This window comes from Dipodomys spectabilis, unplaced genomic scaffold (assembly GCF_019054845.1).
Source record: "Dipodomys spectabilis isolate Male_0828 unplaced genomic scaffold, ASM1905484v1 ptg000288l, whole genome shotgun sequence".
NCBI classification, from domain to species: Eukaryota; Metazoa; Chordata; class Mammalia; order Rodentia; family Heteromyidae; genus Dipodomys; species Dipodomys spectabilis.
The window spans coordinates 3,023,375-3,042,014 of NW_024870965.1; the positions used below are offsets into that span (position 1 = coordinate 3,023,375).

An 18,640-nucleotide genomic window follows, 5' to 3' on the forward strand; every position below is an offset into this window, starting at 1 on the left:
CTGAGCATCTGTGCAGGCCAAATGTCTGGCTGGCAGCGTGCTCAAAGCTTAGGACCTGTCAGCTATCTCATGGCTTTGCAGGCTGGCCATCATGTAAGGATTCCAAGAAAGTACAAAGCCTGGGAGACAGACACACAGACACACACACCCATGCTTCTCACAGTGTGGGCTTGGAAAGAATGGAGACCTTTAGGCAGAAAACAGGAGTCCCTCGGTTCTCTGACACCATACAGAACTCAGTGTTCATCCCCTTCATCTTTGAGGGTCAGCCCAAAAGTTGACTATGCACTGCCACAAGGTACACAAATAGGGGAACATGTGGGACACGTGGAAATTTGAGTGACCCACATACTAAAAAGCACTTTGCAATCAGCAGTAGCTTCCAATGCACAAAGATGGGAAGCTTCTAAGGTAGCAGCAGCACCCAAGTGGAAAATGGACCTTTAACCAGAGCTGCTCAGAACTCACAAATAACCCCCATCCACGCACAGGAAAATGCAAGAAATGTGATCTAATTCTCATCCATGAGTGGAAGAGAGGGAGGAGGGAGGAAGGAAGCAGAAAGGACCAGCACTAGTATCCAGGAACACGTGGGCACACAGAAACTGAGTTTTTCCCCAGTCCACAAAGGAGAAACTCCACAGCATCCCTCCCACTACCAAATCCTTCCTAAAACAGTGAAGGCATCAAATTAAGGCTATCGGGAATTAAAATCACCAACCAATGAATTTGCCTGAGATGTATAAATCCCAATACAGCAATACACGATAGACAGATAGATAGATAGAGTATCTCTATCTATATATTTAAAAAGACAACAGGACACTTCTAAAGATCAACAATCACACTTAGCAAAAAACACTAAGGATAGCGAAGAGGAAGAAAGACTAAAAGAACTCAAAAGCATAATCATAAGAAATATCAACGAAATGAAAGAGGGCATGTATAAAAAGATGAATTAATTCAAAAATTATACAAATAAACAGAAGCTCAGATAAATAAGCAACTAAATGGTAGAAGGCAAACAATACATGATAGAAGAATTTAATAAAGATGCAGAAATCAGAGGAAAGAACCAAACTGAAATTCTGGCAATGAAAAGCTCAGTAATTCCACTCAATAATTAAAACTCTGTGAAGTCTCTCCAGTACAGTGAATCAAACTGGAGGCAGAATATCAGGTCTTGAGAATAAGGTAGATAGGTTAGGACAATTAGATGAAAGAAAAGAGAGATAAAAAAGATATAGAAAATCTCCGGGATAGTATTGAGAGGTAAAACTTAACACTCATGGGCTTAGCAGAAGGAGAAGATATGCAAGCTAAAGGAATAGAAAATATCTCCAGTGATCTAATAGGAGAAAATTTCCCCAAATCTTTGGCAAGAAACTGCCATTGAAATATAGAAGGCTTGGGCTGGGAAGGTGGCTCAGTGGTAAAGTGCTTGCCTTGCATGCATGAGACCCTGGGTTCGATTCCGCAGCACCACATAGCAGAAAAAGCTGGAAGTGGCGCTGTGGCTTAAGTGGTAGAGCACTAGCCTTGAGCTGAAGAGCTGAGGGACAGTGCCCAGGCCCAGAGTTCAGGCCCCACAACTGGCAAAAAATAAAAAAATAAAAAAAAATAGAAGGCTTTTAAGACACCTGATAGACCAAACAAGAAATGCATCACTGTAAGACATGCCATGATTAAAACATGTCATGTGTAAAATAACTCTGTAAGCAACAGAGAAGCACCAAGTCACAAATGAAGGTAAGCCTGGCAGAATACTAGATTTCTTACCAGAAGCAAGGAGGGCATAGAATGATGCCCTTGCAACAGTAAAAGGCAAAAACCCATCAACCCCCCATTCATAACTGGGGGGAGGGCGTAAAAAATAGAAATCCTCTAGGAGATACAAAAATGAAATCAAATTATGACCACTTACCTAGCACAATACACCCAGAAGAGGAAGCTAAATGTAACTGTGGAAAATAGGGGATAAAATAAATCCCTCCAGATGAGCCTATGAGCAAATGAGGAATACGAAAGGAAAAAAACAACAAAAAAAGCAGCAATTACTGTGCACCTTTCAATAAGAGCATTGAGCATTAGAAGTCTTAATTCACAAGTTAAAGAAGACATGGAATGTATTGAATTAAAAATCATGACCTATTTGTTGCCTATAAGAGATGTATTTTATTGACAAAAATAATCATTGGCTTGGAGTAAAAGGGTGAGGGAAAAGCTAAATCTACCTATTGCTAGGTGTTGGTGTTTCCTGTCTGTAATCCTAGCTGCTCAAGAGGCTGAGATCTGAGGATCACAGTTCAAAGCAAGCCTGGGCAGGAAAGTCTGTGAGACGCTTATCTCCAATAAACTACCAGAAAACCGGAAGTGGTGCTGTGGCTCAAGTGGTAGAGTGGTTGCTTTAAGCGGAAGATAACACCTGGGCCCAGAGTTCAAGCCCCACGACTGACAAAAAAAAAAAAAAGGAAGCAAGAACAAGAGTCCCTCAGTTCCAGCCCCAGTATTAGACAACAAGCAAACAACAAGATAGCAACTCCAAAACAATGAGAGTAAATAACCTCAATACCTTCTTATCACCAACAGATAGGTTAACCAGCCCAAAGAAACCTCAGAACTAAATGACACTATAGACCAAATAGACTAGACAGAAATCTACACAGCTATACTCTACACATTCTATGGAACAGTCTATGGAATTTTTGCCAAACTAGACCATATCTTCAGACATAAAATCTTATACATACAACTCTGTACTCTATCGCAACATACTAGGGTAAAGCTAGAACTCAACATCAAAAGAAACAACTGAGAATATTCAAACACCTGGAGTGTGAACAGCACATTGGTGAGCAATGATCCTGAAGAAATGGGAGGGAAATCATGGGGTCCTAGAAACCGACGGAAATGAGAACATAAACCTGCCAAGATCTTTGGGATACAGCAGAGGCAGCGTGAAGAGGAAAGTTTATTGCTATAAACATCCACATTTAAGGAAAAAAGAGCTACATTTAAGGAAAAACGGCCTAACGATGTACCTGAAACCCCTAGAAATAGAACTAATGAAGCCCCAAATTAGCAGATGGAAAGAAATTGTAAAGGTTAGGACAGAAATCAACGAAATAGAGACTTAAAAATCTATATGGAGAATTAGCAAAACAGAAAGATTTTTGAAGAGATAAATGAGATGGATAAAAATGCTCACCAAATCTAAGTACAAGGAGGAGGGAAAAATTCCAAATAAATAAAGTTAGAGATGAAATCAGAGATAACACAATAAATACCAGTGAAAGCTACATCATGAAAAAAAAAAATACTTTCAAAACTAGAAAGCCAGAAAAAATAGATGCATTTTTAGATGCACCTGACATACTAAAATTGAATCAAGAAGATATAAACCAACTAAACAGCTCCACAACAAGCCGTGAGATCGAAGCAGTAAAAGTTTCACCAAGAAGAAAAGCCAAGACCCAATGGATTCACTGCCAAATTCTCCCTGTTCTTTAAAGAAAATTCAGTTTTCTACAAAACAGAAAGGGTGTAGTAAAGATGAGCAAGAGGCAAGTAAGCCAGGGAGTCTAATGCTTTACACATTCAGGTGTGAAATGCCATGGGTGAAACGCTTGTAAACAATTAATATACATTTTTTTTAAGGAAATGAAAGGTTGGGCTCTAATGCCCTATAATCCTAGCTATTCAGGAGGCTGAGATTAGAGGATCACAATTTGAAGCCAGCCTGGGTAGGAAAGTCCACGAGACTCTTATCTACAATTAACTACGTAGAAAAAGCCACAAGTGGTGCTGTGGCTCAAGTGGTAGAGTGCTAGCCTTCAGCGAAAGAATCTCCGGGGCAGTGCCAGGACTTGAGCTCAAGCCCCAGGACTGGTACAAAAAAGAAAAGAAAGAAAAGGAATGACAGGAATCTGATACAACCTAGATGTGTCCATCAACAGATACAGACTTGAAAAATTTTTAATACATGCATGCATACATGTATACACACAACAGAATACACATGCACACATAATCCAATATTGTTTATTCTTCAAAAACTGAATCTAAGTTTGAGATATGTGGCATTCTAGCTAAAACTGAAGAAGTGACCGGCTCACAGTTCAGGGCATTCAGCCACCTTTTGATAGACTAGAAAGCCTTTTAGTTTAGTAGTCATTAATGCCTGTCCAGGACTTGTTTTTGGGGGTGATAGTGGTGGCTCACATGTGTAATGCCAGCGACTTGGTGGTCAGAGATAGGAGGAGAGCGGGTCTGAAATGAGCCCAGGCAAAGGTAGAGAGACCGCATCTTCTTCTGGACCCCCAGCTGCTTAGGAGGCAGAGAGGTCACAGGATCCCTGGGCTCAGGACGTATCTAAGAAGAAAAACGACTAAATAAACGACTAAAATAAAATAGTGGGGGATGGGGTTAAGTTGATTCACTACTTTCCCAAGCAAGCCTGCTCAGCTCAATCTTCACTGCTAGCTAAAATAATAACAATAAGAATAGCAATAATTGCAATAATAGTAATAATAGCAATAACAATAATTGCAATGGCAATAATAATAGTAATGATAATTGCAATAGTAATAATAATAGCAATAATAGTAATAATAATAGCAATAGTAAAAATAATTGCAATAGTAGCAATAATAGAAATAATTGCAATAGTAATAATAGTAATAATAATAGCAATAGTCATAATAGCAATAATAGTAATAATGATAGCAATAGTAATAATAATTGCAATAGTAATTAATAATTAATAATAATAATAGCAGGAGTGATGATCACGGCAGGCCCCCGGCCGCACGTCCCCGCGGCCCCGCACGTCCCCACGCGGCCCCGCGCGGCCCGGGCGGTGGAGGCAGGCGGCGGGCGGCGCGCAGGCCCCAGGCGCACTCGTCCACGTCCGTCTCGCAGCGGCCGCCCTGGAAGCCCGGCACGCAGAAGCAGGCGTAGCTGGCGCCCGCGCCCCGGCACGCCGCCCCAGGGCCCCGAGGCGCACGCGGCCGCCGCGGCCTCGCACCCGAGCGCCCGGCCGGGCAGACGCAGGCCGGCCCGCCGGGGCCCGGGCCGCACAGCCCGCCGTGGCCGCAGCCGCTCGGGCCGCAGGCCCACCCCGGGCGGCGGCCGCGGGACGCGGAGCAGCCGGTGCCGTTTCCGCTGCAGAAGCGTCTGCGAGGGAGAAAAGGGAAACAAAGACAATGGATATCAAGACTTAAATGACATCTATAATACCTACCACCGTATCTATTAATACGTATCTATAGTCTGTATAGATACCTATTCATATCTATTAATAGAGTAATATCTATCTATACCACAATCTATTAATCTATGATATATTATTATATATCTATTAATATCTACTATATATTATAATCTATCTATATATCTATATTTATCATATACATCTATTAATATCTATGTAGATATCTATAATTGATATTAATAGATATTACTATCTATATAGATATCTATAATTGATATTAATAGATATATATGAAGACTTAAATTACATATATAATATAAATATATCAAGACTTAAATATATAATATGTAAATTATATGCTAAAAATATGATACAATGAATAAATATATATCAAGACTTACATGAAATATATAATAAGATGAATGAATATATATCAAGACTTAAATGACATATAATAAAATTAATAAATGTATTGACTTAAATGAAATATATAAAATTAATAAATATAGCTATCAAGACTTAAGTGAAATATATAATAAAATGAGTATATATATATATATATCAAGACTTATTCAATAAATATATATGTCTATCAAGACGTAGTCTACCCATGGGTTGAGGTGAACTTTCTGACCTGCCTACCACCTCAATGCATGCATTAATGAAGGCACAGCAGTCTGCACCTAACGATGGTTTAAGTCCACATCTGTCAAAAACTTTTCTACAGTTGCTAATCAGAAACAGAAGTGGACGGCACCGAGAAGATGGGATTTGAGGGGATGGGCAGCGACAGCGATCGATGCGGCGAGCTCAGCCTGACGCCTTGGGTCAACCTTCCGTACAGCTACTTAAGGAGAACACTTTTTTTTTAAGTTTGATAAAAGAAACGAAGACGACCGAGGCTCTTTCTTCTCATTTCCCTGGTGGGGCTGCAGCTCAGCGGGGTGAGGGGAAGGAAGGAAGCGGCCTTAACCCTCACTGCCCGCTGCGGGGTTGATGTTCACGCTCTCTCGTGGGACGTCCCTAGGAAACGGGTTACAAAGCCCAATTAATCCCTGTCCTAGGCATATATTATGAAAATGTAATTGGAATAAGGGCCTCCAGAAAAACATTCTATGCCCCTTTCCACGTTAATTGGCTACAATGGTACAAATATCAAATTCCTTAAATGTATACATTTCATGGCCACAGCATTTTATGGATGGATGGATGGATGGATGGATGGATGGATTGGTGGTGGTGGGGCTTGAACTCGAGGCCTGCGTGCTGTGTCTGAGCTTTTTTATTTAAGGCTGATGCTCTACCACTTTGAGCCACAGCTCACTTCCAGTTTGGGGGGGGTGGGTGTTCATTGAAGATAGGGGTCTCATAGACTTTCCTGCCCCAGGCTGGCTATGAACAATGATCCTGGATCTCAACCTCCTAGGTAGCTAGGATGAGCGGCGTGAACCACTAACACCAAGCTGAATTTTCATTTTCAGTTTCTCAATCTTGTGTGCTGAGAAATATACTATGATCTGGCAATTTAATTTTCCCAGCCACAGAACATTGTCCAAGCTGTGTAGAAAGCCTACTCAATCCTCACTTGGTCCTCATTCACTGCGCCTGGCTGCTAATGTGAGTTAAAAGCAGAAGAAAGACCTAGAAGCGCCTTAGGGACTTCTGGGGAATGAACACAGGGCTTGAGGAGCAGGAGTGGGTGGGAAGAAGGGAAGTGTGGCTGTTCACCCCGCGCTCCTGTCATTTTGATAGCATTGCTGAATCAGTGAGATAAGAACACTTTGTATCATCGTAGGCTGACTCACTTCAAAGAGCCTGGACAAGAAAAGTCTTTGAGACTCATACCACCAATGAACCATCAAAAAGCTAGAAGTAGAGCCGTGGCACGAATAGTAGAACATCCTCATTAGCCACGTAGTTTGGTGGCCGTGTGTCTAGATGCTAATGGGCCATTCAGGGCTGCAGTCCAACATGTGGACATTATAACTAATGCCACAGCTTTGTCCACGAATCAACTGGACGACTACCTGCCCCAAAGAAAATTCCAGTTTTCCGATGTATAAAGGAACTTCGGTTTATGGAATTTTCATGAGTCTCTGACTCATGATCTTTCTGCCTCAGCCCCCCACTGCTGAGATTACAGGCATGTGCCATCATAACTGGCTTGATTACTAAAACCAACTAATTAAAATTAAGTAATTAAATAACCAACTTAGAACATAAAAGCAGAGTACAAGGAATATGTTTATGCACAATGCTTTATAAAAAAACAAAATGTAATACATTATTAATGCCTAGCACATGGTGTATGATCTCAGTGAACAATAAAATAATTTTAATAGTGAAGAGATTGAAAAAAAAAATCTTACAGGATCATTTCAAGTTTTAATGGGCATTTAGTTCCCAGGCAAAAGTCTCTAGGGAGCTTTGTTTCTAGTTTTCATACAAAACTTAGATTCAGAGTAGAAAATTTTACTGGTTGTGCAAAGTAATCGATATTTTCAGGCCAGTTGTACAAGCTGTGTAACTGTTTTCTTCATGTAGTCAAGTTTGCCATCTACTGGCTATTATGAGAAATTCACCAAGAATGAGTCGTGAATGTTATATGTGTCTTTCTCTTCCTTTCTTTCTACATAATTTTTCTTCCTAAGAACGGCAGAATTCCTTCCGGGAAAAATGCACAGAGCAATCCCAATACAGCAAAGCTCCAGGTACAGCACAGTTTGAGGCTGGGTGGGGCTCTCCTGCCCAGCAGCCCACTCTCCCACTGCCCACCCTAGGGGCCCAAAAGAATGCCTCCGGTGTGAGAAGAACATTCTGGAAAACCTTTGTGCAAAAGAATACTTTATTGGATTTTTTGTAAGTAATTAGATCTATATTTAATGGTTCCCCCCTTTGACCCTTTGACCAACTTCAAAGGCAGTGAAGACCCAAGTGCGATTGAATGTGTCTCTTGGGTATATATGTGTAGGTGTATATGTACTTCAGTCATTACACTTATTTGGAAAGCATCCATATTAGTAATTTAAGTTAAAGGTGAGGTAGAGCCTATCTATTCAGAGCAATAAGACAGAGGAATGAATGCTTTCTAGGAAGAATTATTTTAACTACTTAGATTGCTACTAATCGTATGCATTTGTTGACCCCTGTGGTTTTATTATTTATTATTATCTGATTTAAAATCTTGAATTAAGAATCTGAACAAGCCAGGCCCCTGTGGTTCCCATCTGTAATCCTAGCTACTCAGGAGGCTGAAATCTGAGGATTGAGGTTCAAAGACAGCCTGGACAAGAAAAGTCTGTGAGACTCATACTGCCAATTGACCAGCAAAAAGCTAGTAGTAGAGCTGTGGCACAAATGGTAGAACATCAGCCTTGAGCACCAAAGCTAAGGGACAGCACCCGGGCCCTGAGTTCAAGCTTCAGTACCGGGAGGAAGGCAGGGGGAAGAAAGAAGAAGAAATTATCAAGTGGCTGTTCCCTACTCATCTTTTGTTCTCAACTTTGCATGAAGCATTCAAGAGCTTCAGCAGAAAGAAGACATTGCCTTGGTGGAGAAAAGCCCCTCGGCCCCTTGGTTTCCTCATCTGTAGGAAGGCAATGCTAAAACTCATGCCTAAACATCGCTTGGCAGACCCATGGCAAGTAGTCAATACATGCTGCCTTTTATTCTCATATAAAATGTTTCGAGACAGTAGAATTTCTAATGGAAAGCTCACAAGGTTAGCAGAAAATTGAACACAAACCCTAAATATTTCATTCACTAATAATTTCCACTGAAGAAAATTTTACTGTAGGAAACAACACTGCAAGCACAAGTGCACGTGTACATCGAGAATCCATCGGTCATCCAATTCTCTGTGCCAAACACACAGTGCAGGGATTCTGAAGAGCCTGGGCTTGGTCAGGCTCTAATAGAGTCCACGTAGAATCGAGTTAGACACGGTCTGTTCTGTGTCTATGTGTGTGCTGTGCCAGAGAATCTTTAACATCCGTCACTCTAACTTCTGAATGCCATTTAAATACTGAGGATCTGATGTGGTTTGTGTTTCCTTCAGTATATATTGACTCACAACCACACTCGCTCATGGCTCTCGAAGTGTGAATGGTCAACATCCTGGCTTGTTCACACCCCTCCTTCACACCTGAACTACACACAGGTAACCATGGATAAGGCCCTGTCCATGCGCAACTACAGATCATGTGTTCTTCTAACATGTTCTTTGTAAATGTAAATATCTTAGGGTCATTCGTTTCTAGGATTTATTAACCAAATTCCATAAATCTCTTCAACTGTCTCTTAAATCTCGTTTTCATTCACATCGGGATCCATGTAAAGATTTAAATCTATTTATTCCCTGTCGTGGAAGGCTGGGAAGGGGCAAGGAGGGCGCTGTGTGTCAGGTGTGGGGCCGAGGGTTTTCAGCCGCCTGATTTGGCTGCACTGCATGCTTCTCCACGAATTCCAGGAGTAGTCACAAAAATACGTGGGCTTGTTGCTCCGGGACATGAATTTCTTAGGGTTCCTCCTCTCCTCCCCTGGGTATGTCAGCTACAGGGAGACGAGCAGGGATATGGGGTAGATGCTACTGGGAAATATGCCAGTGAGCCAGGAGTGCTTTTGGAAACATGCAAAAGCACAGTTCTATTTTAGTTCTAGCTTTCGTAAAGATTTAACCCACTTTTTCCTGAACTGAAATGAGAGTGGAATAGAGGGCTTAGGAACACAAAATGTGCATGCTCCCCACAACATCTACTGGATCGTATCTGTTATTCGTTTATGTATGCATACATATTTCCGTGGAGGGGATCAATATTTGTGAATAAAATATGAAACAGAAGTTATAAAACTATGCTACTGGACTTGGAAACTCCACCGTCTAAGAAAAGCCGTGTATGGGAACCCAGGGGTTTGTCAAATTCTTCTCGGACTTTAATTTTTTTTTTTTTGGTTGGTGGTTGGTCGTGGGGCCTGAACTCTGGGCCTAAGAACTGTCCCTCAGCTCTTCAGCTCAAGGCTAGTGCTCTGCCACTTGAGCCACAGCGCCACTTCTGGCTTTTTTTTCTGCTATGTGGTGCTGAGGAATCGAACCCAGGGCCTCATGCATGCGAGGCAAGCACACTACCCCTGAGCCACCTTCCCAGCCCTCAGGCCTGACTTTCTGTAGAGTGGAATTGAGTTCCGGGGCAGGTGGGAAGTCGGGTGTCACAGGAATGGCACATCTTTATTCAAGACACACTCAAAATGGCGAGAGCGTCAGGTAGTCAATAGACGTTTGTTGAATAATGAATGAGTGAGCAAAACTACCTGAATTCTCATTTAAGTCCTCGCTGGGAAATTCTTCCTTTGGACTCTTTTGATAAAAATCAAGCAGAACAAATCACTGGTTAAATCGCTGACTTTGATGTACAGTAAGATAGATTCCCCACGGAATAGTTAAAACGAAGACAGGACTGGGTTCTTTGAACGCCATTCCTTCCTTTGCACTCCCGTGCTATCTAAACAGAATACTAGACGTTCACCAGGTTAAACACACTTGTTTCTTGTATACAGGGTCTCAAATGTTAAATTGAAGTTAATACACTGGAATAGAAAGAGTATAGCTCTATGGTCGGACAGAAAGGCACTAAAATTCCAGTTCTGCCTTCTTCGATTGCTGTGATCTTCAGGAAAATCATCCGCATTGAATCTCACCGTTCATTGTTGGTTTTTGAGGCTGAGTCTTTCTACGAAGCCTAGGCTGGCCTCTGCTTGTGGTCTCTAACCACAGCCTCCTGAGAGCTAGGATTACAGACATTGACCTCCATATCGAGCTGCTTATTTATCTTTTAAAGGAGTTGAAATAAAGTCATATGCAGAATAAGAGCATTCCTTTGGGATCTTGGGCTTGCCTTCTGTCATTTATTATCTCTATCACTCTTATCAAGGTAAGATCTCTGTGCCTCAGTTCCAGTTTTTGTAAAGATGGCAATATCAAATAGAGTTAGTGTAATAGTTCAATTGATGAACAGGAACTCTCTAACACGTCTGGTACTGAGGGAGCATGGCAGACAGTATTACTTTTGTTGTTGCCATCGGTAACAGTGAAACAGATAATAGCCATAAAGTCTGAGCCAAAAATCAGGCTGACATTTGCTTAAAATCAATATTATTTGCTTTCCCTTTCAGTGAAGGGTCCAAAATACATGGATCTTTCCTTTCCCATCTTTTTCTTTTTCTTCCTTTTTATTTTATTTTTGGTGCCAATACTAGTGACTTGAATTCAGAGCCTCACCCTCTCTTGCTTGGCTTTTTCGCTCGAGGCTGGTGCCCTACCATTTGAGCCACACTATGAATTTCAGTTTTCTGTTTGTTAATTGGAGATAAAAGTCTCATGGCGTGTTCTGTACAGACTGGCTTCAAATGATGACCCTTAGGTCTCAGCCTCTGGAGTAGCTGAGAATACAGGCCTGTGCAACCATGTCCAGCCAAGCACATAACACTTGGTTACCCTTCTCTGAACTTAGCAAAGACTTAGCATAGGACTGGATAAATGCATACTTAAATGAATAAACAAAAGAAAAACTAAAGAAAAATAAGGCTGTGATCGGGGAAAGAGGGGTTTGAATTAGGGGAGCTGTAAGGAAGTACAGCTGTAAGAAGTACACGAGTATCCATTCTCGAAGAATCAGATCTTACATTCCCATGGTGCCCAGTGCCTCACATAGACTCAGAACCCGACTCCTTTCCTCATCGGGAAGACTGTAGCCAAGGTCATCGGTGTCATCAGCAACTCAACCTCCTTAGAGGGTCTGCAACCTCACAGAGGAACTTTTCAATGCTTTGCTTGTTGTGTGTATGTGCCTGTCCTGGGGTTTGAACTCAGGGCCTGGGCTGTCCTTGAGCGTTTGTACTCATATCTAGTGCTCTACCACTTGAGCCATAGCTCCATTTGGACATAGGAGACTCACGGACTTTTCTACCCAGGCTGGCTTTGAACTGCGATCCTCAGAACTCAGCCTCTTGAGTAGCTAGGATGACAAGTGTGAGCCACCAGCAGCTGGCTGCTTGTTGCTTACGTACTCGATTTCTGAGCACCAACCTCATCACAGATGAAGTCAGGGACCTGACAAGTCCAGAAATTTCTCTTCCTCTCAAGGTTCCGCCATGATGAGCCGTTGGGGGCTCTCTTTGCAGCCTGCCTGGGTGGTATCCGGCCTCTGTCCTCACCGTGTTTTTCTAGAACATACGATAGTTTGGGAACTATGGTATCGTTCAGTGAGACTACCTATAGGAATATGAATTCTCTTTTATTACATACTTCCAGTCCTACTGTACATGCTGAGCGATGCCATGGCTGGTCATGGCTTTTCTGGTTAATTGATTTTATTCCAGGGAAGTTTGTTTTGGTCACTACCTGGCTCAATACACTTCAACAAGGAGAGAATGATTTATTTTGGTCAGGTCTCTCGAAATTGTTGGCCAAATTTGGGGGGGGGGGAAGCCAGGTTACTGTGGTAACCAGCTAAATTGGCAATGCTGTGGATATGTTTCGTTTTCTTTGCCTTCCACTGAAAGGCCCAGGTTCTTAAGTGCCACAAATTTATGGCCAACAAATTTATTTAAAATATTTTGGGGGAGGTAAGTGGAAGAAGGATGAATTCAAGTAAACAATTCATTAATTTCAAAACAATAAATTTAGCAAATTATTTAATGGTTATTTAGTGTTTACCCTTGATATGAACATTTATTTTGAAAAATTAAGTCCATATGCTGGGTGCTGGTGACTCACGCTTGTAGTCCTCTTCCTTAGGAGGCTGAGATCTGCAGATCATAGTTTAAAGCTGGTCTGAGCAGAAAAGCTGGAAGAGTTGTGGCTCAAATGGTGGAACACTAGCTTTGAGAGAAAAAGCTAAGGGATGGTGCCCAGGCCCTGATTTCAAGACCTCAGTATTAGCATACAAAAAGTTAAGGCCATATATTATTAGCACTTATATACCTTAACCAACATAGAGGTATTAATCAATAACTCATTGTTGACTGAAATCAAACAAGCTTGAGACCCATCTCTTAAATTTAACTATGATTAAATTAAGCCTTGTGTATTTTTCTCTTGAAAAATAGCTGGCCTACTACTACCTGTTCTCATACTGCATGCCTCTGGTCCAGCCCCTTGATCGCTTGCTTTTTTGGGTGTTGGGACTGGGGCTTGAACTCTGATCCTCAGGTTCTCATTTTGTTTTTTCATTCAAGATTGGTGCTCTATTGTTTGAGCCACAGCTCCACTTCTGGCTTTTTGCTGGTTAACTGGAGAAAAGATTCTCATGGACTTTCCTGCCTGGGCTGGCTTTGAACTGTGATCCTCAGCTTTCTTCACCCTGATTACAGGCCTGAGCTAGGATTACAGGCATGAGCACTGGCACTAGGCTCCTTTACAAGATTCTTGAGTGATGTTTTTGAATGAAGTGTGTGGTTTTTTCTTCTTCTACGTCATAATAATCTACTACACTAAACTTTACTATGTTCAGGAAAATGTTACAAAACCTCATTTTATAACACTGAGTGAATTATAAGTCAGATAGGAACCCTGTCTAATTTAGAGCATAATAACAGTACACAACATCCAGTATTATTTATCCTCCATGATGATGCTAATCCTGTGATATAAGGGGTTAAAAGACCCATAAAGAATCTATTTACCTCAGGTCTATTTCTAAAGCATCCTATCATGTTGTTATAGAAACTACTTGGGACTGAAATCTCCCCTCATGATGATTGCTATAGTAACTCAGAGGACCAGAAGCTCATTTTCCCATCCATTTGCCATTATCTCCCCTCCTCCACCAGGTAGGTTTGCTTCTAAATGCTCTTTGTTGCTGGGAACAGAGAAGAAAGAGTAAGTAAATGTAGTGGAAGAGGAGCAAGAAGAGAGATCCAGGCATACTACAGATGACTGATAGATCCAGAGTGTTTTCCCCATTCTTCTTAGAGAAGAAAATTTACAACTAAATTGTCAAATTAGCTTTTAAATTGTCTCCAAATTGTCTTTATTCTTGACTGTTGCACCTCTGTGTTAAAAATTAGAAATGAAAATATCCTCTTATATTTAAAGACATTTCTGGACATGTTTAAAGATTTGTCTCTCTCCGTTTAAGTCAAGAGAAGTACATAAGGGGTTTTTAAATAATAGCTCATCAGATTCTATTAGGTTCTAATATAATATTATGTTTAAAAATCAACTTTTGATAACCAGCGTTTATTTATTTATCTTTATGTATTCATGTACTTACTTTGTGGTACTTAGGATGAAAGTAAAAGGGGATCTTACTTGCAGTCATGTATTTGCTCTGCCACTGGAATTATATCCATAGCCCCCTACCCAAATTTAATATATTTTTCCTCAATGCATGCAAATTTTAAAATTCAAATATGATATCAAGTGTTGGAACTCTTTTGCATAAAAGTGGCTTTTGTATGTTAAACCAACCATAGTTTTATTTGCTTTCTTTACTTTGGACTTCACCTTATGATAATAATGAACAAGTCTGTCAGTTGTATTTTATGTTTATGAAAGCAGACATATGTATTGATCTGATTTGCAATAAATAAATAAGATGATACTACAAGATAGTGATGTTTAAAATTTTAGTGAGGGTCTCAGATGGGATTCCTTCTTAAATTAAACCACCTAGCACTGGTATATTTGGTAGGACAAGACTTTGCAGATCAAAAGCTAATATCAAAATACATGATGTCACAGTAAACATTAACCACTGCTGTAAGCTTCAGTTTATCCCCAAGGTCATCTTTACAGAATGTCTAATGTGAGGAACTGTTGTTACTTTTCTAAACATTTTATTTGAAAAGGAATGATTTTGATCATTCAAATAACCATTGCCAGTTTCAGGACACATGAGAGCAAATTACTCAGCAAAGTGAACAACTTGACTTGTATTTGAAGATTTTGTGGTTGTTATTGCTGGTTGTGGGGCTTGAACTCAGGGCATGGGCACTGTCTCTGAGCTCTTTTTACTCAAAGCTAGCACCGCTTTGAGCCACAGCCACAATTCCAGTTTTTGAGTGCTTAATTGAAGATAAGAGTCTCACAAGGATTTTTCTGCCCCCAGCTGGCTTCGAACCACAATTTTCAGATCTCAGGCTCCTGAATAGCTAGGATTATAGGCATGAACCACCTGTGCCCGGCTTTGAAGATTATTTTTAATTGAATGTATTCTTCATAGAAGTGAAAGAAAATAGGTAGAAGTTGCTACAAAGCTTATTTGCTTTGGCCGATTGCCTTTGTGTGGGAATTCGTATCCATGAGATTCCACAAAATTCCACACTGAAATTCTATATGAATGGAGAAATGGAGAAAAAAATCAAAGATTTATGTCCACATGTATGTGTTCTGGAACCTCTCAGCATGCTTTACTTTCCATCTATTTATTTTGGCTTTATGTGTGCATTATTTCAGAGAAAGGAAATTTTCTGAAACAGTTCTGGGTTGAACTATGTTGACATAGTATTAACAGTCAATTCCAAGAATTTTTTTCCCTAGTGGTTGTGGTGAAATAACCAACAGTGTATGTGTGTGAGACACTGTGCAGTACAAAGACACAGCAAATGCGCATATCTTTTTATCTATCACTGGACACTAATCTGGGTATTTTGCCCAGATACTTATTTGTGATTACTCAAATGAACTTCCATCTTCCTAGCTAATGATATGGATCAAAGTCTTGAATCCCATTTTCATTTACACATAATTCAGTCAATGTGGGTTTTTCTGAGGTTAATTTTCTAATTGTTCAGCAAATTCGAAGGATGGCTGCCTTCCACCAGTGACGGAGAGCAGACATTCATGACTTGTTCTCCTGTAGTAACAAACAGAGGTGGGAAATAGGAGTATGGTTGGTGCAGAACTGTTGATTTTGTAGAAGCAGGACATACACAAGTATAGCCATGGTTTCCTGGAATTCCTGCTGGAAATGACTGTCACGTGGGGCACAATGAGAAATGCAGCCAAGGCAAGTATTTAAGAAGCAATTAGCATTTATAGGTCAGTGCACAGAGGAGAAAGCTACACTCAGATGAGGGCCTCAAAGACCCATTATTCAGTTCAACAAGGACTTTCCAGAGAGAGGCCTGGCAGAAATCATCTTCTGCGAGACGCAAAGCTGAACTCAAATGCCAAAATCTACAGAGTTGGGGTTCCAGCCCAGGAGAGTGAAGAGACCCCAGCAAACATCAAGAGCCCTGAGGAGGAACCCAGAAAAGCCTAGCAAATGAGAGGTGAAGATGTTCTCAGCTTGAAACCAAAATACTGAAGGAGGAGGAGGAGAAACCCACTGCATCCAGACGATCAGTTTGGTGAGGGAAATATCCCCTGGGCATGGTGACTCACTCGTGTAATCACCACTACTTGGGATGTAGTTGCTGGGAAGATCATGGGTTCAAATCAGCCCTAGGCAAGTGAATTTGCAGGAACCATCTCAAAGAAAAAGCTGTGTGCTGTGTTGTTTGTCTATTGTCCTGGCAATGACAGAAAGTGCAAATAGGAGAATTGTGGTCTAAGGTGGCCCAGGCAAAAACTAAGACCTATGTCAGAACTACATAGAGTAGTTGGCTCAAGTGGAAGAGCATCTGCCTAGCAAGTATGAAACCCACAGTAGTGACAAAAAATAGTGACCGTAAAATAAAAATATATGCAGACAAACCACAGCTGAAAGAATGACACTTCTCATTATGTTAAATAACAAATTGTGTGATCAGTGTATGCAAATACAGCTCTCAGGAGAATCACACAGAATGCTCTAATAAAGTATCCATTAGTAGTTGATAACTTGCATTTCATTCTCTGTACATATACTTATATGTGTATATGTATTTGTGTGTATATTCACACACAAAGACATAGATATGTATCATCAGAGATTAAACTAGAAGCTTTTAAATAAAGCTCCTTAAATGTGGTGGAAACACAGTTTATAAAAGTTTATGGATTAGGGGCTGGGAAGGTGGCTCAGTGGTAGAGCGCTTGCCTTGCATGCCTGAGGCCCTGGGTTCGATTCCTCAGCACCACATAAGCAAAAAGAAAAAAGCCGGAAGTGACGCTCTGGCTCAAGTGGTAGAGCGCTAGCCTTGAGCTGAAGAGCTGAGGGACAGCGCCCAGGGCCAGAGTTCAGGCCCCACAACCGGACCCCCCCCAAAAAAAGGAAAAGTTTATGGATTAATCTGTGTGTGTGTGCGTGTGTGTGTGTCCTGAGGCTTGAACTCAGAGCCTTGGCTCTGACCCTGAGCTTTTGGGCTCAAAGCTAGTGCTCTACCACTATCAAACCACAGTGCCACTTCCAGTTTTTGAGCGGTTAGTTGGAGGTAAGAGTCTGACAAGGACTTTTCTGCCCAGCCTGGCTTTGAAACACCATCCTAGCATCTCAGCCTCCTGAGTAGCTGTGATTACAGGCATGAGCCACTAGCACCCTTAACAGTTTGTTTTTTAAACAGAGTCTCATTCAGTTAAGTGGCCTTGAGCTCTCCATCCTCCTACCTCTGCTTCATTGAGTAGCTGAGATTAAAGGCGTGTACCACTGTGCGCGGCCTCCTCACAGCACAGTTAAGAGGTCAATTTAATTATTCTCTCTTTACAAAGAAATATGTGGAAGCATTGTCACCATCATCACCCAAACTGACATTTGTAGTGCTACATAATATTTATGTCTTTAGTCAACATACAATATTTATATGATGTATTATTTCCCAATACTATCTTAAACATATGTATATATCAGCCCATTTAATGTTCATAGTAATTCTGTGGCGTAGAAACTGTTGGCATTCTCATTTTATGCATGAGAAACAGTACAACAGAGCTAAGTAGCTTGTCCAGATCACAAGCTGGTAGGAGGGGAGCTAGGACAGAATACCTAATTTAAAAAAAATTAAGAAAGGAAAGATTTATCCCGACTCTGTTTAGGAGGTTCCAGTCCAGCACGGCGGGAAGGTCACAGCAGGGTAGAGAAGCTCGTATCATGGTGGTCAGGAAGCAGAAAGGAAGAGAGAGGAAATGGCCACACTGATAACTTAGGCCTTTTTCCCCCAGGTCCATCCAGGTCCCCAGCCAATGGGACGGTGCCCTTACTTTAGGGTAGGTCGACCTTCCTTACTCCTCCCTGGAAATGAATGCCCTCGGAGTCTCACCCTGCGGACCCGCAGTCATGCTACCCTACTTTCCAAAGTGTTTCTCAAGCTATGAAGTCGGTGGTTCAAACACACCCCAAGCAGTCCTCACCTGCCACTCCCTCACGTGGTAAGCGCTGATCCACATGGCACGGATCTCAGCCTCAGGTATTCCTCTCTCCTCAGCTTGACGCTTTGAAGCACTGAGTCTACTCTTACTCAGTTTGAAAACACATGCTTACAGTCATCTTCTGCCCCTTCTTTTCCCACCCA

General features: G+C 41.4%; 1 protein-coding gene across 1 annotated transcript in view; it reads right to left on the minus strand.

Annotated features, from left to right (window-relative positions):
* Crb1 (crumbs cell polarity complex component 1) overlaps window positions 1–18,640 on the minus strand; it is a 111,992-nt gene that overhangs the window by 70,040 nt on the left and 23,312 nt on the right. The window contains 2 exon segments of the mRNA XM_042701184.1: window positions 4,222–4,371; window positions 4,900–5,175. Of these exon segments, the coding sequence (XP_042557118.1) occupies window positions 4,222–4,371; window positions 4,900–5,175 (426 nt within the window).